Source organism: Corvus moneduloides, chromosome 1 (genome assembly GCF_009650955.1).
Source record: "Corvus moneduloides isolate bCorMon1 chromosome 1, bCorMon1.pri, whole genome shotgun sequence".
Classification (NCBI taxonomy): Eukaryota; Metazoa; Chordata; class Aves; order Passeriformes; family Corvidae; genus Corvus; species Corvus moneduloides.
In genome coordinates, this window is record NC_045476.1 from 41564213 (window position 1) to 41587226 (window position 23014).

At 37.7% G+C, this 23014-nt stretch overlaps 1 protein-coding gene across 6 annotated transcripts in view; it reads right to left on the minus strand.

The window, feature by feature from the left end:
• RBMS3 (RNA binding motif single stranded interacting protein 3) overlaps nucleotides 1–23014 on the minus strand; it is a 711648-nt gene that overhangs the window by 87219 nt on the left and 601415 nt on the right. For all 6 annotated transcript variants that reach the window (XM_032107595.1, XM_032107598.1, XM_032107611.1 and 3 more), the window contains one exon: nucleotides 4718–4824. In XM_032107595.1, coding sequence (XP_031963486.1) covers nucleotides 4718–4824 — 107 coding nt within the window. The remainder of the gene's footprint in view (nucleotides 1–4717; nucleotides 4825–23014) is intronic.

A 23014-nucleotide genomic window follows, 5' to 3' on the forward strand; every position in this document is an offset into this window, starting at 1 on the left:
CTCTCTTTGCTAAACTAAGCTTTTGTTGAAAACAAGCATGCAAAGTGCCAGTGTTTAACTTACAGGCATACTAAATATATATAGTAAATGTCTTTGTGGATGGTTTACATATGACGGTACTACTGCTTGTCTGGACAGAACTGGGAATTGCCTTTCACAGCGAGCAAATGTTACTTGTCCAGGTATAAAATACATCTGTCCTAGACACTCGGGATTATGGAACACAACTAAGTAGTACCTATCTCCTTGGAAGCATAAAAACAATCCATGTCTGAGCTAAAAATAGGCCTGGCACAGAACTACTAATCATTTCCAAATGCATCTGCTGGTAAAGAAGGGACCATTGGCACCAAGATCAACTGCTTCAGCCCTTCACTGGTACTGACTTTACAAAAAAATTGGTGTGTGTCTCAAATTACCTACTGCATGTTTTTCTCTCTAAATTACTGTTTGCATTAGGCAAAGTTGTAATGATTAGTGGATAAAAAGACAGTTACAAAAGCAACATTCCCCAACTACCAGGTCATTTTATTTTTTTAAGAAAGAATTAAAAACATGTTTAATTCTTTAGGTATTCCATGAACTGAGCTTGAAAGAAAACAAAGGAGAAAGGGGTAAGGAGGAAGAGAAGAAAGGGAAGGAAAGGAGGGTAACCTCTTGGCTCTTTAGAAATAAAAAATGTAACTCAGATTACAGAAGCACAAAAAGCAATCAATATAAGTATTATTAGTGACAATTATTGAATATCATTATAGACATCAGACCAAATTCAATGACAAGGGGATTGCATTCAATGGTGCATCTCACTGTTGTGATGCATACACCAATACTGTAAGGGTGATATTCCCTTATAAGACAATGCAACTATTTCAATAGCCCAAATTTTACAGAAACTTGCAAAAGAAATATCAAAGAGTTCAAAATACTGTGACTATAAGAAAAATCTTAATCACTTTGGGCTGACCAGATGTAGAAAAGCTACAGTTTCTAAAATTGTAAACAGTAATAAACTTCAGGAAGATTTCTCCCTGTCTACCAGGTAATTTTCAAATAAACCTGGTCTTAAATACATGTACCAAAAGACATTATTTCTGAATAAGCAAAACAAAATTTCATTAAATCTGCAATAGAAGATTATGTTGCAAAATTCATGTTGCAGTTTTTAATCCAATCTGATCTCATTTTGTGACTACACTTGATTCCCTGGGTACATTTTTGACTAAAACATTTTGGGGGAGTTATATCACCCACCTCTAGACTTGTCAGTTGCAATTTAGAGGTAAACTGAATCAAATATTTTATAGACAGAATTTGAATATGATTATGCTCTATCACTATTTCAATTCAATCTTGTCAGGTTAAGTTTCACAACAGAATGCCTAATTAAAACAGTGTGAGGAGAAACTAGCCCAAAAAAGTAATTACTGAACTTAGTGCAGAAATTGTCAGAATTTTACTGCAAATATTTCCAACACTTGCAGGTTTCACTGTACATTTATTGCACCTGTCTATTAGATGCCTAATTTGACAGCCTTATACAAAGCCATCACTAATATAAGCACTCGGCTCTGTAGTCCAGAACTGGTCAACCATCACAAACACTCAGTTAAATGTCTCAGTAAATCTGCTGAACATTTCCAAACAAGAGTGTAAGTATAAGGACAAGAAAGCACTATTCAAGATCTGGCATTCTTCACTGGTTACAGATGGCCAAGCAACCAAACACCAAACCCACCCTCCCAGACCTCCCAAAAAGCCCTAGAGAAATTCAATATATTCCTAAAGACTTGACTTTAAAAGGGATGTCAATTTAACAGCCAATGAAAGTATTTCTATATGGTCAAGAAGGAAACTACAAAGATGTATGACAGGAATAAGATTTTCTATTGCATTGTGCAGCATGATCTGACAACTTTATAAAAAAAAAAGAAATCCTGTCTTATAAAATTCCATAGAAGCTCTTCATAAAAGAGAGAAAAACCTCTGAGAACAGCATGACCAGAGAGGTAACACTGCAGCAAACCTGCTCGTCCCCACTAAATCTCCTGCCATTCCCTCCCTGCAGCAGAGTACTGGGCACAGCTGTTTGTCTCTACTTTGCACACTCAAGTCTGAGGCCAGTGACAGAACTGTTGGCGTCATTTCTCTGGGATCTGCCTTTCTGAGAAATAATCCTCATGCACGCTCAGTGCTAATGCTGGTTAAACCTCAGATGTTTTAGAAATGCCCTTCATGAAAGTATTCAACAATGCAAAGGCTTATCTGAACAATAGCCAAAATACATCTTGGTCTAGATACCACAGGATTTGGCCAGGGTGGAAATACTAAGGGAGGAATCTCTTGGATGCTGTTTCAATACTTTTCTTTGGGGAAGAAACCAAGAAAAAGCAGAGGTGTAGGGAATATTTCCAGATCCCATTTGTCATCAGAACTACAACACTTGTCATATATCAGTTATTTTTCACTACTCACTGCCTGCTCTTTTAAAAAGGAATTAGAAGACATTAAAACTGACAGGAATAACTGTAGGAAGGTTACTCAAGTGCTGCTACCTAAAGAACAACTGAATGGTAGATCGTTTTTAGAACAAGACTGTTAAAGGACAAAGAGTCAGAAAACCCCTTTTGCATATACAATATAAAAGTAATTATAAAGAAAGATTTTACATTGGAAATAAGAAAATTAACAGTAGGGAAGAAATTCAGTAAATGAGGGACCCTAAAAGAGAACAAGCATTCTTGTCTTTTATGCTCCGAGTAGTAAATATCCAAAGTGCAGCAAGCTATTAAGCAGATGCTAGTAAACAGAGAAAATCTGAGAAAATCTAACCTGAAATATCTCTGAGTTTGTATCTCTACAATCTTTTCATGTTTGCACTTTATACCATGACAACAGCTCTGTAGTTGACTGTGATCAACAGCAAGGAATGACATCTTCCAGCGCTGAAAATCAGTTCTTAAGTGTTGATACTACAAACACACCAGCCACACCCTGCCTCTAGGTCACCAGGATATCACTGGGCTTAACAGGCACTACTCCACTAGCAGCAAATGAACTACACAAGATGCAATAAGCTGATGCCCTGAGGCCACAGGCATAATGGTGGCTTGCTGGCTTTAACTTTATATTCTCTTTTTTTATTGATTTGAACTGAAGGAAGTAAAAAACAGTCGAGATAATAGCTATGATGGTATTTACTTTTTAAACAGGGATAGACATCTTTAAAATATGGATTGTTGACCTTATTGAGGGTTTATTATTGTCTCCTATACATAGACCTTTGTTTTGCAAGCTCTGTGTATGCTGACCTGAGTCTATTGCTTGAAGTACTTCTTGGGCACTTGCTCTTCAGTAGATCCCTAATATGACAAACCATAATGGCTCCTGAGAAGACAGCTCCATTTTTTCAGACATGCAGCATAAGAGACTGCAGTGAGCCTTTGGAGACTTCTGCAATGTCCTTTGGCAAAAGTGTCTACCACACTGGGGTTTTCAGCCCACCGAGATAAAAATGGACCGTTGCTGTTGGAACAGTGTAGAACAACCATGGGATGGTGGGAGAAATTTCTACAGGTTCAAAAGGACTCTCTGTTTGTTTTAGGAGCTCACCAATAGTGCTGGAGTATATATGTCATAAACTAATGGCCTGAAAAGTATCAGCTAAAAATATCAAGTAGTTACAAAAAAGCAGAAATACTCTCAGAACATGTAACTCAGAAACACCAAATAATTTTCTTTTTTTTTTTTTTAGTTTGCCTTGTAAAATTGAAGTAAACATACCAACATCCCCCCCAAAAAAGAGATCCCCCACCTCCCAACTTGTATTCTAGAGGAGCACAATTGCACAACATACTTTTTTTCCTTGAAATCTCAATCACAAACACAAAGGATAACTGTTTAGGATAGAAATACTTGCAAGTCCTTCAGCCTTCATAGCTATCAGGATGCATAAGAAGGCACTATGATCAAATCTCCCTTATTTATTCAAGTCTTTTCTCGATAACAAAATTCATAAACAGTAAACAAACTCTTGAAGAGTCAAAAAAATGCCTTTCTTATTTCACCCAAATTTTGAGTCACTTCACATAAAAGAACACAGAGAAGAAACTCCAGTAACAGACTACTTGCAGCAGAGCAGAGGGCAACCATTAGATTACTTTATTTTAAAACTCTGTATACATGATGCAGCTGAGCCTACTGTAAACTGCTTTGTCTTGAACAGAACAAGGAGCTCAGCTCAGATAAGCTTGCAGAAAACTTCTACATGGACCCTACATCTGGATGCGTAAGTACATCTCTCTCTTTCAGAACAGGTCTCACATTCCCTAAGGATCTTCTACCACCAGGAACTAGATGGAGAAAATAACATTGTTGAGTTGCTTCAGTGTAAATTGATTTGGTTTTTAAAAGGTACACCTCGGTTGCTGATGGCTCACCAGGAAGAGAATCCTCGGCTCAGGTCCGCCTGCAGAGCACTCACAGTGGGACCAGGCTTTGCACAGCTCCACAGCAAGCTCGGAAATTCTCCTTTCCTGCAACTTTACACTCTGCACATTATCATAAACCTCCGTCTCCCCACTGCTTACATAGCTTTTTCTGTACAAACCTATTGCATTTTTTCTGCAATCTGATTTCTTCACAGCCTGAAAGGTAGACCTCCAGGTCTGTCGCTGACTTCTGCCAAACCCCAGGAAAATAATTGCTACGTGGCACTTACCTCTCCTTCTCTGGGCCACGGCCTTCCATTCTGTGTGTATTTGCTTTGATTCTGGCGCTTCTTTTGCCCTCCATCAGCAAATTTGCACAGCAAAGGCTCAGTGGGGGCTGTGAAGACAAGAAATCCAGTCTATATTAGCATCTCCCCCAAAGAAAGTGATTATACCAGCAACAGTAGTGCTTTGTAATACTGATCTTTTGAAGTAAAATCTTGCCTTCTGTAGATATTTTTTGCCTCTTTTAGCCTTGACTCCACTGGCAGCTGTTCTTATTAACTAAGCTTCAAAAAATATATACTGGCAACCCTTAAAAGAATTTAGCAAATATTGTTGAAAAAATAATCAGCCTACGCAGGATGTTAAGTTGCTGTAGTGGAACAGTATAGTCAGGCATTAGTTCCAGCTAAGTTAGACACGTATTCATGACCAGCATTAGTTCAAGGATAAACACTGCTTTACTAAAGCAGCTTTCTGTTTTTATTGTAAAAACTTTGCAAGAACCTGTTTAAGGAATAAGTGTTCTCACTACTTTGGTGTTTCTCAGCATCCAGTCCTTTAAAAATCGGACTAAACAGAATAAAATAGAGACTTTTGCCAAGTCCAGTCAGCTTTCTTTTCCTCTTAACTCCTCTTTTAAGCAAGCTGGCAGCTGAGAAAACCCTTTTCCTCTCCAAGTGAGATCTGGAGTGTGTGAATACAATAGTCAGGGGGGGCCAGAGTCCCAGGAAGAAAGGATAATCACAGCACTGCACACCCCAAAAGGCAGCCCACAATAGGGCTCCCTAGAGAAGAAATTAACACACATCAAACGGCCACAACAGGAAGGGAACTTGGTGTCTTGGGATCTCTTCCCATCTACCCAGCTTTTAACAGCCTCCTAGAATATTTTTTTTAACCAAAACTTTATTTGTTCTGCTGGTGGGAGCTTGTTTCTGCTGCTTCATCCTTAAAAGGGGGGCCGAATTCTACCCACTTAGGTGTATGTTAGAGTCGTGCTTTATTGCCTGCATCAGCAGAGAAGTAAAACAATATTTGCCTGGTTGAAAGAAATCTAAAAATCGTGTGTCACATTTGAGTCTTATCAGGAATTTTTGAGTTCCCAGGCATGATAAGTCTGTAATTAATTAACCAAGAGTTTTGATGGAAAAACCAAGAAGTCTGGTTTTTTTCCTTCCCATTTCCTGCTTCTGGGAGGCTAGAAATGTTGAAAGAACACAACTGCAGAGATATGAAGAAAATGTTTGGGTAGGGGGGCTAATCAAGTTGTCAACTTATTTATTTGTAATAAAAATTATGATTTGGTTAAGGGACAAGTTCATGTGGTATTAAAAGTAGCTAACCTCCACCAACCTCCTAGTTATAGACAATTCAAAATGTGTCAGAAAGTGTAGATTAGAACTTTGATCACTTAAAAACTGCAACCAAGAAACAACGCACGTAGAGAATCTCACATCAAAAGCACAATTGCTCATTGGGACAGCGTCACTTTGGCCACTTTTGAAGTTATAACAGCTTTGTTTTTTCATTACCATTTTACCAGCCTAGTAATTTCCAAGGTCACTAGAAACTGAACTGCAGGGAACAATCCATTATTGGCAGAAAGCTTGACTGTGTGACCCCAGAGGTCCTTCCCCACCTCCAACTTCGATTATTGTATCAGATTTTTGTAGAAGCAATGCTCAGCCAACCATTTTAAATTTAAAATAATGAAGGTTTAAAAGCATCCAGGTGGCTATGGAGATTCTTTCTGCAGATGGAGAGATTTTACAGGGCTGATTGCCCTGCACTTTCCCTGGTTTTACTCTGTGGCCCGATGCTGCATGATTTCAGAGTGGTTACTTAGCGTTCACTTTGATGTGATTGTGAGGGAGGAGCAGGTGCTAAGCCAGCATTAGAGAAAGACCTATTAAACATCATATACAAAGCTTCAAAAGCTTTTTGTTTTAAGCACTGAACAACTACCAAGCAACATATGACACCATTAGGAGGACCATGCAAAAACCATCTGCACACTGGATATTGACACATGCCATGATCATCAGCTAATGAACACATGTGGTATTAGCCCATGCACTGTGATGTGGTTTAACAAGCTAGGAAATCTACACATCCTCTCTATATTAGCCAACAACAAATAGGAAGCTGTTACCATTTCTGGAATTCCCCTAGCCAGCATTACCATCTGACAACCTCATATTTGTTAATTAGTGGCTTCCTAAAGTTGGTTGAGATTGAACAGAGTTACCAAACAACTTTACTAACCCCATCTAGAAAAAAACGTGAAAAAATATTGCATAGACTTTTCAGGAGGTTGGAAAGAAGGTGGAAAAGGACAATGCTCTACACAGGCAAGTTTCTGCATGGGAGGTTATATTCCTCCATGACAAACTGAGGGTAATTCTGTGGAAAAGTCAGTCTGTGCTGACCAACATTAAAAGAAGTAAAAAGTTCAAAACAAAATGTTCTGACAGGAAGACAGAGCCCATATAAATTTTGGGTTGAGGGTTTTCAGGGTTTTGTTTTGGATTTTTTCCCTCCACAGGCATGTAACATCAAACAAGACAGAAAATTATCTTAACTGATGAAGTGGCGTAGGTCCTAATGGTTTACACCTGGAAAAAATTATGGTAACCAACCTCAAAATATATCTATATATAAAACCCTGAATTAATAATCTCTCTTCTTTCAGGACATAAGACAGCCTTGGGAGTTCAAAGATGTTGCTCTAAGTACACAGAAGAATTCAAGTGTTGGTTTGCTTCAGCCCTCTTGAAATGCCTTGTAAGAAAGGTCCTCTAGGCTTTCCAAGATCAGATGCACCCAAATATTTGGCATTAGTACCATCATTCTTACTAGTCAAATACAGAGCAACAGAAGATACTAGGAAGAGCACATCCCACTCCACCATGCGAGCATAATTATTTCTTAGTAGAATTCTTTTTTAATGGTTTCATTAAATTTCCAAAATGCTTTAAAAATAATAAATTCAATTCAGACAACAAAAAGATCACAATTAGGTACTATTGTTATCAATTCAAGAAAGAAAATATTTAGGAACTATCAAACAATATCAACATTAGATGAATAATATTTATGGGTTGCAGTAGAAATGGTACATTTCACCCTAAGTACTTCAGAAGGGGGGGAAAGGAAAAAAGAATATTTAAAATTTTTTTGTTTCTTTTCTTTTCCATTCCATGCAGACAGTCTTCAATTTATGGACTACATTTTTACTTTTCTCCTTTTCCTCTGTATGAACACACTGACTGAAAATAAATGCCTGTGTCTCTGCCTCTTCTCTCACCTTTTGTACTGCTGACTTAATAGAAAATGTAATTTGGATATCTGTAGATGTTCACATTTTGAAGTGATAAGCAGATCTTTTTGTATGGTTCTTGACATCCTCTAAGTTTTAAGCATATGTGGTATTTTGAAGCATATCTGGAAAATCTACTGTTGCTATTTTCCTGTCAAAAAAGTGAGAATTGATTTACTTGAAACAAATTTCAGGCTATTCCATCCTGATAAACTCTTCGAGATAGAAGGCACTGCTCTTTCATTGACTTCTACCTGACAGCAACAAACACAAATATCGAGAATAAATAACTGCTTTAACCTGAACAAGGTTCATTAAGCCATAACCCATTTTTCAAGGCAAAGATTTAAATGCTTGATGCAGTTCCCAGCCAAAACCTTCTCTAGTTAATAAGACATAAATAGCCCTGAACTTGGCTTTGAGTCCTGAGAAGGAAGTGGGATCAAATTGATAGGGCTTCTAAACAGCATTTGCCAAGATATTCAGGGCTGCCTTAGGAGAGGGCAGTAGCTGCTAGTGTTCAAATTCTGTTCCCATGGAAGTCAATGGCTAAAACCCTATCTCACTTCAGTCAGGCTCTGAATTTACTCTAAGAGTTCAGTGGAGGTGAAAGAGAGAGACTGGTTTTATGTCAATCAAGCCTGTCGATATTGTTGGAGTTCCCTCAGGAGATCAGCTTCTCATGCTCTGCTACTTTAGATGGACAGATTGTGCAGACAAACAGCACAGAACTGCCAAAAGGCTGTTAGTATCACCAAAAGCAACACTGGTACTTAAATAGCACAAAAAGTTCAGAATGAAGGAGAAGGGGTAACAGTGCCCCCTTCTCGAATCTGGCAGCCTCTAAGAAATGTTCCAACTCAGGAAGGGAATTTCAATTAAATTGGAGAATTCAACAAAATAAAGCAAACTTCTAACTAATTCTGAATACATAATTTCCATATTCTTTCATTCATCGGAAGGCAGATACACTTGAGCTTCTGCATGTGCAAAAATGTATATATTCATGAGCATGTGCTTCATAAAGGAAGATGAAAGCTGTCATTTGCATTTCGTGAATCTTTTTCATTATTTCAGGTGCCCTGAAACTTTTACTGTCTTAAGAGTTACTGAGAAAAGCTTGTTCCCCACTGTCATATAGCATCATCTGTCCAGCAATGGCAAGAATTACATATAGAAAAAGCAATAACAGGACATTTTCATGCATTTTAGCTGCTTTTACTACAAATATTTTTGAAGACAGAGTATTTTTCAGCATGTCAGGAAGAGTTTAATCTCTTCTTATTTTTTGCAACAATGAAAGTAACATTTTCAGTAGACAGCCTAGAAACACGTACATTGCAAACACTCATGTGGGTCTTTAGCCACCTCTATTTTGTTAATGTGAAGAAAAATAATTAGAAAGTCATTGGTATGACAATGAATGGTCAGTGCACAATCAATGATCTTTTTCAAAGTATGTTTTAATGAGAAAGTTGGATTAATTTCTTTTTCAGCCTTGGCAAATCCTCCTCCACAATAAAAAACTGCGCACAGTAATAACTGAGTTCACAATTAGACCAAACATTCATACTGATCAAGCTCTGATAACTATTTTCATTCCTAACTGCCTTCCAAATTTTAAGTATTTTGGTAACATTTTCATGTGCAAATCACACAGAACATCTGATTGAAACACCCATGTAAGAACCAACCTCTTTGTCTGCTACACATCAAACATTTGTAGTCATTAAGAAAAAAACTTCACTTTATGGTAACATCAATGCCATTTTGTAAGGAGACATTATTTCATAGTAGACATGAGAGATACAAAAGCTGTAGAGCAAGGCAGGACACAGCAAGTTTAAGTTTTGACACTATATCTGGGCTCAGATGGATGTACCCAGCAGGACTATGGTATTTACCGAGCCTGCAGTTTATTTACAAAATGAATTTTGTTGTTGTAAGCTTTGAAAATGTAGAAGTTCCAGGACCCCATCAATAGAGTCACACTCTGCTCTAGTGAGTCCACTGGCTTCTAGGAAAGCACTGCCACGCAATACTTTTTCATCCCAAAGTCATAAATAAACAAAACTTGAACTTCAATGAAGATTATAAAACAAAACCATAGCTGTTCTGCTCTTGGGAAATGAAGAACTACAAAAGATGGTACATGACAGAAAAGGACATGTAAGGACAAAGTGTTAGCTGAGTAAGGGAACTATAAATAATGTGGCAAATAAGCACTTCATCCTACCCTGCATGGAGTTGTTAAAGGCCAGAGTAATAGATTTTGTCCCTGAATTCCATGATACAGGATGAGCTGTCACTTGGCAGACCCTAATGTATAGAAGAGTTAGCTTTCAAAAAAGGTGAAGCCATATACAGCATGTCATAGAATTATAGAATATCCTGATTTGGAAGGGACCCACTAGGATCATCAAAGTCTAGCTCCTGGTCCTGCACAGAACAGCCCCAAGAGTCCCACCATGAATCTGAGAGTGTTGTCCGAATGCTTCTTGAACTCTGTCAGGCTTGGTGCTGTGACCGCTTCCCTGGGGAGCCTGTTCCAGTGCTCAACCACCCTTGGGGTGAAAAATATTTTCCTAATACCCAGCCTAGACCTCCCCTGACTCAGCTTCAGGCCACTCCCTTGCATCCTGTCACTGGTTACTACAGAGGAGAGCTCAGTGCCTGTCCCTCCTCTTCCCCTCATGAGGAAGTTTTAACTGCAATATCACCCCTCAGTCTCCTCCAGAATGAACAGACCAAGTGACCTCAGCCACTCCTCATTTGGCTTCCCCTACAGGCCTTTCACCATCTTTGCAGATTTAGCCAGTATTTTACAGTTAAACTGAACTATATGATATTAATTGGATTTGCACAGATGATTATGAAAGCAAAACAATGAGTTACCATTGCATTTTAGTTTCTATAACACATTGCTTTCACAATGTAATTATACAAATTGGGGGAACAGCTAATAGAAAAGGACACCAAGGAGAAAAAATATGCAGCAAATATCTATTTGGGTAATCAAGAAAGTGATTTACTTCTGATAAACTCTATCACAGCTTAAGTAATTATCTCTCGTTCATCTCTTTGTCTTAAAAGATGGGAGGCAAGCCTTTCATCTTTTTGTAAAATAATTATTTTTAAAGAGCAAGAACATATTAGAAAAGAAAAATAAATCTCAGAAGAGAAATGTGTCAAGCACAAAGTTAGGACTTCTATCCTGTGAAACAGAAATTACTTAGAGCAGGCGGAACAGGTAACCATATGTGTATGTTGGAGAAACACCATGGCAACTTGGAAGTGTGGTCCAGATCTTGTTGCAATCAATCTAAACACTCAAGCTACTACATGGAAAACTTCTGCTTAATCATATTGTTGCCGAAATGCCCATAAATATTTGTTAGAGCAGACCAGAAAGTAGAGTTGCCTATGAGAAACTGCAACATTCATTTTACAGTCTGTTTTTTAAAAAAAACCCCTACTTTCCTTTTAAATTTTCAACAGAAGAGCAGACTGGGACTGCCAGATTCAGGCCTATTTAAGTGCTCCATTCCAATCTGCTGATAAGGAGGAACTGTTGTAAAGGTTATAGAAACAGATGCTTCAACATGGTATGAAAAGTTAAATCAATCAAAATAGCAAAACTGAGATGCAGTATTAAAATCATGCTGAAAAGTTGTAATATGATGGTCTGTTTTTATTTTACCAAACTCCATTTCTCAAACAACTTTAGTGCTGGTCTCTGTTGGAGAGAATGAATGCATGGTGAGCAAATCCAGAACAGAATTAAGAATTTTATTAATTAACTTTATTAATTATTAAATAATTATAAAATAAGCTGCACTTTAACATTGAATTCTGCCTTTATTTTAGACAAACGGCCTGAATCAGAGCTCACAGAAATTAAACATTCTCACTGAATCCAAAGCCACTCTACTGAACCCAAATTTAAATTTGAGGTAAGCATAAGCAAGAACAGACTCAGGCCCATGAGTTTTCCCAGAGAAATCAGCTTCCTCAAACTTGATGATACAGCAAAGTCCTGCCCTATCAGAGGTCCTCAGCATAATGCTGAAAAATACCAGCTGTAGTTCATCCTTTGTGCACAGTGCTGTGACAGCTGTTCATGACCTTTGAACACTGGGTGAAAAGGAAGGAGCGATTTATTTTGCAGTTTTAAAATTTCTCCAAGAGCCTTTCCAGCAAAGGAGTAGATCCTCTTACTGAATGACTGTGCAACCAAACCAACTAAACATGTGCATCAGTTTGCAGAAATCATTTCACACACCTATGCTTAGACCCAGTGGGTTTTTTTCTATGACTTTTGGACAGGATCTGTTACAAACTGAAATGTAACGTGCCAATTCTAATTACAAAACATGGAATTCAGCTGGGTTAATATCTCCTCCAAAAAACACTTTGATAGACTCCCTTGGGTTTGTCCCTCATTGGAAAAACCATGTACAAAAGAAGTGACACAATATCATGTTTTGAAGAGGAGCATTTTTGAAAAGTCATTGAAATCACTTCATGTATTATCTGTGAGATAGATAATAAGTAAGTACTGAACTGTTAATTTATGTTAAATAAGGAAAGCCTCTCACTTGCTCAATCATCACTGTTAAAAGGTGAATGCTTAAGAAACCCACCACCTTCCCCTGTTTGAAGAATTTTTGTGTAGAACTTATGTGCACCAACTCCCCTGTATTTCTATCTCACCAGAGTAACTAAGCAAGACACTGCAGAAAGAAGAGTCTGTGTAGCTCTTCTGGAAACTATGCAAATAATCAGTAGAATAAAGATTTATGATAATCTAATGGTCCCCTATCAAGAGTTTCTTCCCATTGACAAGAGCTGACAACTGTGAACAGTTTTTCAAAACAAACCAAATGAAACAACAAAAATTATATTTTTTTATGTTTTTGTATAGATTTTGCAATTGCTAATTATTGTCTGGGATTCTGACTTATATGGTTAAAAGGAAAAAAAAGAAAAAAGACAGAAGGGTCACTTGTATCATTTTTATGCTATTGACTTACTGCATCAGATGCTCATTGGACTATGTGTTGGGCAGGAGTTAATTCCCCCAAATAAAATGAAAAGAATGCCAAAATTAAAATATATTCCTATATTAAAAAATCATTTTAAAACCTTTTGGTGTTTTTCATTGTAAATTTCTAGACCATACATGATTTGCCACACAGACACACATATCTGCTGGGTGTAACAAGGAACTAAGAGAAATCAGGCAAACAATATCCAACCCAAGAACACAATATCCAGTGAAGTTGATGAAAACACTTTCAATACCTACAATAGGTTGGCTCCTAGCCTATGACTTGAACTGGAAGTAAATATGACAGCAGTTACGCTGGAATATATCTTACAAACTTTGTTTTTGGTGTTTTATTTGGTCTTTAAACTTCAAGCTGCAATCTCTTCACACTAGCAACATGCAAAGAGAATGGGAACAGTGGCTAGACTGTCATCAGAACCAGTTTTCAGGAAAAAAAAAATTACACAGTGAGGTTTTGCTGTCTTACGGTGTTGCTCCTTATCCCAGAGAAGCATTAAAGCTGAAAATTCATACACTGAGGCAGTGAACTAGAGGAGAAGTCTGAGTTGTATAATGTTTTTGAACCGGTAGCACCCTGACTTTAGTGTATGTAGTCCATACTGGTGCTCCTGAACCGACTGTGGTGCTCCTGAACCAGCTCTGTGGGGTCCCAGGACTCCAATCTGCAGGTAGAAGCTTACTGAGGAAACCTGACCCTTTAAATGTGAATCCAAAACCAGTCTTTAAATCCCCCTCTGAGACTGCCCTGTGAGCTTTTAGGAAGATTGTACTTCATATACTTTTTTCTCCTCTCCCATCTCATAAGTTACTTTGGTTGGATGAAAATGGAGATCTTGTATTTCTTACTGTTCAATTATTAAGGAACAGCAATGGAGTTGGCTTCACCTGAAAGGATGAGCGATTTTTAAATGATCTCATGTACCGTAATTTATAATGGAAAATCAGGTACAAATAGTGTGAGATGCTTTCTAGTTCCTCTCTAATGGAAATAAAATGAATCCCTGGTAATGGGTGACCCTACTTGTTTCTGTGGTCACCCATTTTACTTTTTAGTGTTCTCTTTAGTAGTCTCAGGAGAAAAGAACAAATGCAAAGCTTTTATCCAAAGCTGCTTCTCAAAAGAATAGCTCTATGCTTCTGCTATAAAATCTATTTTTACTATTCTCATAAACAAATATTATTGATCACAGAGACTTTGCTATTCCCACAGAGAAAAACTTATTGCGCTGACAGTCCAGAGATAAAATTATTAGAATTTATACAGTACAAAGAATTAATTCTGGTTCTGTTCATAAAAGATTATTTCATGTTGCTGTTTAAGCATTACTCTATTATCTAGTATGGAATCTACTTATTTTAAATTTAATTTTATTATATCCTTTATTAGTGTTCATTTCGTATTTATTTCGATTAACCAGAACATTACCATCGTATATTCCTCTGTATGACACTGCTAGAACTAATGGTAGAGAGAAAAACTCTTCTCCAAACATGTTTTCAATATAAACAAGGAAACCAGGACAAATGTCTCAGGTCAATATGACCATTTATTTCCACCAGCATAATGATAATTGCTGTAGATACACATTTATTTTTTTATAATTGAGGTTGAGTTTTGCCATTCCCTGCTTACATTCCAACACATGTATACTATTAATGTCCAGAAGAGCTTATGCAACCCAGGGTTATACTGCATGAGGAAAAAAATGCTTCAGTTCTGACCATTAGCTTATTTAATTCACGTGTGTGTGTTCTAATAATATTTTTTTCCCCAGTTAGGGAAAGACACATTTGTTGTGTCTTTGTGAATGGCCACTGCAATAAAAAAGTGGCTATATATGTAACGCTAACATTATTTGCAGCTCTACTCACAGCCTGTTAAAGAGTAGCAGTAGAAAATACATGCAATCAAAAAATACTTGGTTTGGGCAAAGATGCCCTGTGTGTGGTCAAAGTAGTAACATTACCTTCTTGATAGCAGAGTTGAAACAATCTATTCCTAAAAGCACTGATCACTGTGAATGCATGAAATATTCGTCTGTAAATGTAAAATAAAGCTAAATTTTAACCAGCTATCAATCTGTTAAAAAGTTCAAAAATATTCAGAAATATTCATACCTTTTTTCTCAGACTGCCTAGTGAAAATCCTTTTATTTAAATCAGTTCTAATTAACACACATTCTAATAACAACTGCTGGGTGCAGCAGCAAAAACTCCAGCCACTGATAATCTAAAACACAGCTCAGTCATATAATTTTGCCATTAGTCTGAGAAAGAAGGAAAATTTGAAGGGAATCTTTTTTTAAGTTATTGTCCTTCTTTCATTTTTTTCTTCTGCATTCACTGAAAATTATAATGTGTATGTCCTAAAAGTAGTGAGTTTGCTAGGACCTAACAGATAGCATTACCAACTTTCTCACTTCAATGCAGGAATAACTTTAAAAAGTGGATTTGACCCTGTGACAAAACCAGGGCTGGGTATAGGTTCCAAAGCAGAAGGCATTTACAAAACAGTGACTGACTGATTATTAAAAGCAGGAGCTCATTTTGCTGCTGTAGAGAATAACCAAGTCACGCTAAACACCTTGGACAGAATAAACTGTGTACCACAAAACCTCACTGTGTGCTCTCACCGTCTTCTCCTGTAAATAGGCCCAAAGGGAGGAAGGCAATACTTTGGAAACAATACATAAGTAAGGATGTTGATACCCCTTACCTTTCTCTCCCCAGAAGAAGGGGCAGGCATAAGCTAAGAGAAGGACTGCAGACTATACAGCACCCATGGACACACCAATACCCCTTGCAGCTCCAGTCTGATGCACTGGCTGCTCCCCATGGCAACTTCCAAGCCCAGAGTCTGAAAGACACTTTTTTCGGGTAGTAACTGTACTGGATGGCTACTGCCCCCCTAAGCAAGTATCTGAAGGTAGGGAGCCAATGTGGCACATGCACTTATTGCTAAAAAAGGAAGATAAGACCTTGGGGAAAAAAAAAAAAAGCTCAGTAACTCCCATTTCCTTGAAGGGCAAGAAGGCAGAAAGGCCCTAGCATACAACCACCTGGAGCTCCTGTCAGGACATGGAGGCTTTGCACCAGCTTGAAGTAAGCCTCTGCCTTCAAGGCACAATTGTACCTGTGGTTTCCATGACAGAAAACTGCACAGTGGATTCGCTGGGAATTTTCCACTAAGTCACCTATTTATGATGACACTTTATCCAAGGGAAAGACAAAAAAGTGAAATCATAATCTTTTCCCAAGACAATGGAAGATCTTACTCATACTTCTTAGCTCTTTTCAAAATGTGTTGATGATACCAACACTAAATCTAATGTGCTATGACATAAGGGAAATTCTATCCCTTGCAGCTTAAAAATCTTTTATTATCATCTGAGACAATATCCTAGAATATTAAACAGATAACACTAAACCCTTCTGAAATCTTCAATTGCAGAGCTCTCAGCTGAGGGTAGAAAAGGAAGCAAACTTACATATTAGAGACTGAGTGACAGACTAATCTTTACCTCTGTAATACATGTCTCAGAGATTGTATGAAGGTCATACTAGATCCTACTTTGCCATGGCCCCAAACAGTACAAAAAGAGTAGGATTTCAATGCTAAGATTGGCAAAGTAAAAAAATCAGCCCTCTACTCTTTCAGTTAAAAATACTGGAATAATCAGAACAGGAGAGAGCCAAGCACAACAAGGAAGAATAGCTGAAAAGGAAAAAAAGGTATAGAAATATGCAAAGAAAAACACTTTAAGAAAATGGATGGAAGAACAGGAAAAGAAGGGAGAGGAATGTTTCTGAATTGCCCTTGAAAATGTTGTAGCTTCACAGAAAAGCAAATGCAACTCATGTCCTCCATTTCTGGATGACAACAGGGGCCTTCACAAACACTTCACAAAGACTGCAGAAAAGAAAATTCTAACTGAAATGGCTGCTTAAATGTCACTGCCTATAGCAAACAGAATGACACATAAAAAATATGTAGTTTTATCTGAAAACAGAAAAGGAAGACCTGTTCTGTTGCATTGTGAGGAACCCGCTAAGGCTGTGGATGGTCTCAGGGCAATTGTTTGGCATCAAATCACTGAAGAAGCCAGGAGAGACTACTGAGTCCCCTCTACAAAAAATACTAAGGCTCTATTATCAAAGTAAATTCAAAAGCTTATGTCAAAACTCTGTAGATGAGCCAACACTTAACATGCTACAGAAGACAAAATTAGAGATGATTATGTGAAAGATGAAAAAGCAAGGACCTCTCTTCCAGATAAATTACATTAGGAGAAATAGTAATAGTTGCTTACACCAAAACCCATCATTATTTAAAATTTTGTCCCCATTTGAGTGGGATCCTTCTTTGGTTTACAGGCACATGGATGCAGCCACGCTGGCATGATGAATCTGTGTGCAACTCCATTCAAAGCATGGCTGCAAGTCAACAGCAGTATCAAAGTCTAGCCTGACAAAAGTCGTTTCTAGCTAATGTGAAACAGCAATTTTCTTCACAGCAAATTATTTCATGAATCAGCCAGCAGGGAGTGACAACATTCTGCTGCCAGTGACTAAGTGTATGACCTCTGGGTTGTAATTTCCACCGGCTTAAGAAGAGTTCATTGCAAACACAAGCGTATTTTTCACTCCACTGTTAAGAGAGATGCTAATCTGGCTCTCAGTTTCCTTTTTTCTTCTTTTTTTTTTTCTTTTTCCTTTTTGCCAGCTTTATTGCTTACAATGTAGTATTTCCCTAGAGACAGAGAACAAAGTCTAGAAGAGGTTGCTAATAAAACTTGAAGACAACACAGTAGAGTAAGAATTAAAGGGCAACAACTTTTCTACTTTGAGGAATGTGGCAGGCCTAGCACAGACCTCATGGCTTTCTCCTGTCATGAAAAGGCAGGTTAGTACTGAACCTTGCAACCTGGTGAGAGATAAGCAAACTGAAGTAAGAGGGAAAAAGCCTTTTTGAGAATGCTTTCTGATACAGAACCAGGGACAGAGGAAAAATCCCACTCCTGAGTATGGCCAGAAGAGGAACAATGAGTTTTAAATGAAGGGTGAGGTAGAGACTGAGCAATAAAAATATGAATACTGCCCAAATTATTACATTTTCTCCAAATACTTCATCTAGGATCTGCACACAAATAAAACTTCCAGCTAATGAACCACAACAGACTGATGTCAGCACTAATGCTACTGAATTAACACAACAGTAGAATACCGTACTGCCTTATGTGACTTGATTGTAACAATAAACCATGTAGAAAGTAGAAAGTGCTTTTATACCCTTAATAGAAGTACTGAGGAGAGGAAAAATGGAACCCTAGATTTCATTCAGCATTGGGATTCTGTTTGATTGTTGATCCTAAAAGGAGTGACAACCAACAGTTGAAAGAGCTACCATTAAGCCACATTTGTTATTCCTCTGCAGTGTAGTTCTGCTTCTTGGGTTGCTACCAGTGGGGAGAACAAAGTCACAGGCTCTAAAGCTCAGCTCTGAATTGAGAAGGACAAGCTTCTAATACTGATAACCAATGACTCTTAGAGTCTATGGCAAGGGTGGAGGAAGTTGGATTGAATAGGCCAGCATGGACTTGTTGGTGGAGCAGGAGATGGAAATTGTAAGATTTCTTTGTCACCACCTCTGTCTGAGGTGCCCTGACAACTGGACTACTTGGACATGTGCCATATGATTAATGTGGATCTATCAAACTGTGCATTCAGAGGGACAGAGTCGTATGAGATTTCCTGGAAAGTTACTGGTTGGCTACATGGTATGTGCATGGGGATTTTAAGTAGTCTGGACAGAATACATTACCTGGATTGAAATACAAGCACATGTGACATCAGATGCAATCACAGTGACCCAGGCCTCAGCCCAGCCTGGTTGCAACAGACTGCTTTTGCTAGTGGATAAGCAAAGATGAAAGCACATTTTGGAAAAAGCCTTTGCTTTAAGGGTGCCTACGTGCCAAACCAGAATAACATTGCATGTTTGCTCCAGGAAGACTTGCTTTACAACACCAGAAGAAAAATGTATTTATTTGAAATTGTCAACTTAGACCAAACTAGCTTGCTTTTCTCATCAGTTTTTAACTGTGTTTACATAGCATATAAAAGGAACACAGAATTATTCCAGGTTTAATCCTGTATCTCTTACTCCTGCTTTGTAATACCGTTGTAGGAGAGTCTTCTCATACAAACTGAAATATTCACATTTTTGTTATGCAACATGTACGAGTGCTGGAGGATTAGGGTATGAGCATGCCTATGTAGTTCTCAAGCTGTGTCATGCCATGCTCCTTCAAGGTAACTTCTGCTGCCACTTTTTGCATACTAAATAAGGTGGGCGTTTTTATGGGGCTTATCACTGACTTTGTTTGCAAATACCTTACAAACACTAATGGTTTCATTCTCCCAGTAGGTAGTGAAGTATTTCCTTTGTCTCACAAAGAAATGAGATGCAACATGGGGATAATGCAAGTTGTCCAGTGTCACACAGTCGCTGAGTGCAGATCTCCTGAGTTACTGTGCAGTATTTACTCACAAGTTAACCTTTCTCAAACAGTTCTGCCTAGCTGCTCTGTTTTCTCAGCCTCATTTCCCACTTCACTCTATGTCAGGAAAAATCTCTTTCCCCAATCCAAGTTTGCAATGCCACCATCAGCTCACAAAAGTGCTTTATCAGAAGGCAGCCTGATTTACAGCTCTAATTGAGCTTTTATTGATAATAAGGACTGGACGCAATTATGGGCACAGACATTTCTCTACACATGTTTGTACATAACATATCCATATTATCAGGTATCTGTGGAAAGTTATCAAACACAGAATATCAGAACAGTCAAACTGCAGTTATCTAAAGCTTCAAACAAACCTGTTTATTCACTGTAATATTTAGCTATTCCAGGCTCACACTCCTATCTATATCCCTAGAGGGCAATGTCACCTAAGAGGTTGCGCTCATGTCCCTGTCACCTTCGTATGAAGTCAAAGATGATATTGCGAAGACAGACAGAAGTTAAGTCTGTACTTAATAGAATTTTCTGTAATTAAATATAAACTTGTCCCTGTTTATATTCAAGAAGTTTTGAAGCCTGATTTCAAGAATGTCAAAGTACAGTTGATTATCCCAAATTTACCTGCCTTCACAAACCTCTGGGATTTTCCTACTATGTCCCAATGTCAAACAGTGTAAGGCATAAATAAAGACACAATTCAAGACATTAGAGTCTTAGAGAACAGCATGCAGAAAACTAAATCACAAGAGAAACTTGAAGGGAAAACAGAACATTCGTTTTCTTCCTGGCATTTACTATCTTGCTGCTTCACAGCTAATATTCTTTCTGCAAAGCCAAGTTTCCTGTTGGCAAGGCCTACATCTATCCCCAGGTCTCACTCCACATTTACTCTCAACATTGTTCAACTTTCATACTATGGCTCTACCAACTCTGGTGGACACCATTTCAATGGTCTCTTCGTGTGTGAAATGAAACCCCTCACTTCATCAACAACCTCGGAACAGGAAACGATATTTGGGTGGGGAAACTTCCCAGCAAAGCTTCTGACAGTGCAACTGTCTTTTAAAATCAGAATAATGCCATGTAATTGCTTCATTTATGGATTTAGCAGCCTGGATTTAGTCTCTGAAATATAAAAATGAAGGCTTCTGTTGTTTGTTTCCTTTTTGTTCTAAATTATTGATAATTATTTCACAAATGTCTTCCCCTGACATTTGATTTGCTAGATAATACACAAACATACAGTTTCTAATGGGTTTTCTGGCCTTTTAACCTAATTTCTTTTCTCATTATTTTTCATTTTATTTCCAATTCCGATACAAAATCTGTTTTCTAGAAGATTTTTGCATGATCTGAAGCTTCCTCACTTTAATAACATACAGAATGATATTTTAAAACAATGACAAAGCCAAGATCAATGATAGCAGAGAAGCAAAATCAACCCATATTTTAAACTTTTCTTTTTCATGTTGAGCTCCTTCACACACATTCTCCCCAAGAAGGTTCCAAAATTATGATGGAAATTAATAATCATTTTGTATATGTTAAATTTAAAAAAATCTGCTACATGAAAACAGTTAAGTGAGGACAAAACAAGAGAGTTCAGCATAAGAACACATGTTTTTCTATTAAGCTACTAGCTGGCATTGTTACTGTATTGCAAGGATCTATTAGCTAATTATTGATTAGGGAGATCACAGAGATAATCATTAAGAAATGAAAATGACAGATTTTACATTTTTATAGCACAGAAGAGGAAATAACAGCTAAAACTTCAGGGACACCTTTGAGTCTGCACAAAACAATGAAAAAATCTCAGTGTTAAGAGAAGTAGTAAGAATTCCAGTACACTCACTAATTGCAGTGGCAGTGAGTAACAAAGTCCAGTAATTTATTTGCTATAACAGCATTTACTCTCTTTGGAACAAAGCAGAATGTAGTTGCAATTGTTCTATCTTTGGGATTGTACTAATTTACTCAAAATTTATCTGTATGAAGAATTACACTGCTTTTTTTTAGTTTTCCTCAGCCAATATAAATCTGTTGAAGTCAGCGGGACCTTGTGATTATTGGTCTTACAGCACTCCAGGTCCACCCACCACTCCATTCATAAATGCATGAGAATGCAGGTCATCTTTCTAAAGAAAACTACTTAAAAGTTTAAAGGACAATAGCCTTTTGTATCCTTTGTTGGAATCCTACGTGACTAGGAGGGAGACATAACTTTTCTTCCAGTGAAGATTCTCAATATGCCATCTGTATATCATCATTCTTTACAAAGACCTACCGAGATTCTCTAGAACTACATTAAACAAATTAAATGCATTTTTGTATTGCTATACTATTCAAAAGACTGCTCCCATGCTCTAAGACTCAGAACAGCAGAAGTCTTCTGAAAGAGAAGTCTAAAGAGAACACATCCAATCTGCTATTTAAACTATTCTTCTCATTCTAAAGACTCTTTTTTTTTTTTTTCCCCAAGGTGTGGCTCTGGTTAGAAAGGATAACACAATAATGATCTCCAAGCAACAATACCTGTACTGTAAAATCACAATTTATTCAGATGTCCTTTCCAGTGTAGCCAAAAGAAATAACCTGACATGCTAACAGACAGGTTTCTATTTAAACAAAAAAGAAAAAACAGAAGTCCTTAAGAAATAGCCTCTAAAAAACATGTTTTTGACTCTTCTCCTTGAATTCCACTGACAAAAGTAATGAGTGAGGTGACAGGAAACCTGATATTAATTCTGCAAGTTCTAACTAGATGTGCAGGAGATCTAAGCTCAAGGAATAGAGCTTGAATGCACAGCAAATAGGCAATTATTCTGAGCAGAAGGATTCTGTGCCTGATGATGACTTGCCTGTCTCCATTCTCTGGGGTCGGTTCTACAGAGACTGTAATCTTCTATGTTGATGCCTATATTCAATCTTAATGCCTGATACTGAACGACGGGAAGCTGTAGGGATTCTTGCAAGATTCACTGTTAATAGGTTTAACTCAATTGCCATGTCTGCTGGGATATTTCATAAATACATAACCTGTGCTATGTGATTGGAATAATTAACTAGAATCATGCAGAGCACACATCTCAACACGGCTCTAAAACTTTTGCCATCTTCTGCTTTAGCCACTCAACTTCCTAAAACAATAAATGCTGGTAAGAGGACACAGAGTGATTTCTCCTCCTCCACATGCATTCACGGCACATTCACACAGCTCCTGCCTTTGCGGTCTGAGGTTCTGAAGGAATCCAGACCTCAAGAAACAATTTTTTGCCACGTGCTGGGATGGCTACAGTTGTTCTCTACTGACCATTCTACAGAATATATGCAAATTATACTCAGAAACTGAAAATTCCTGTCTGAAAGAAAACTACAGATTTTATAT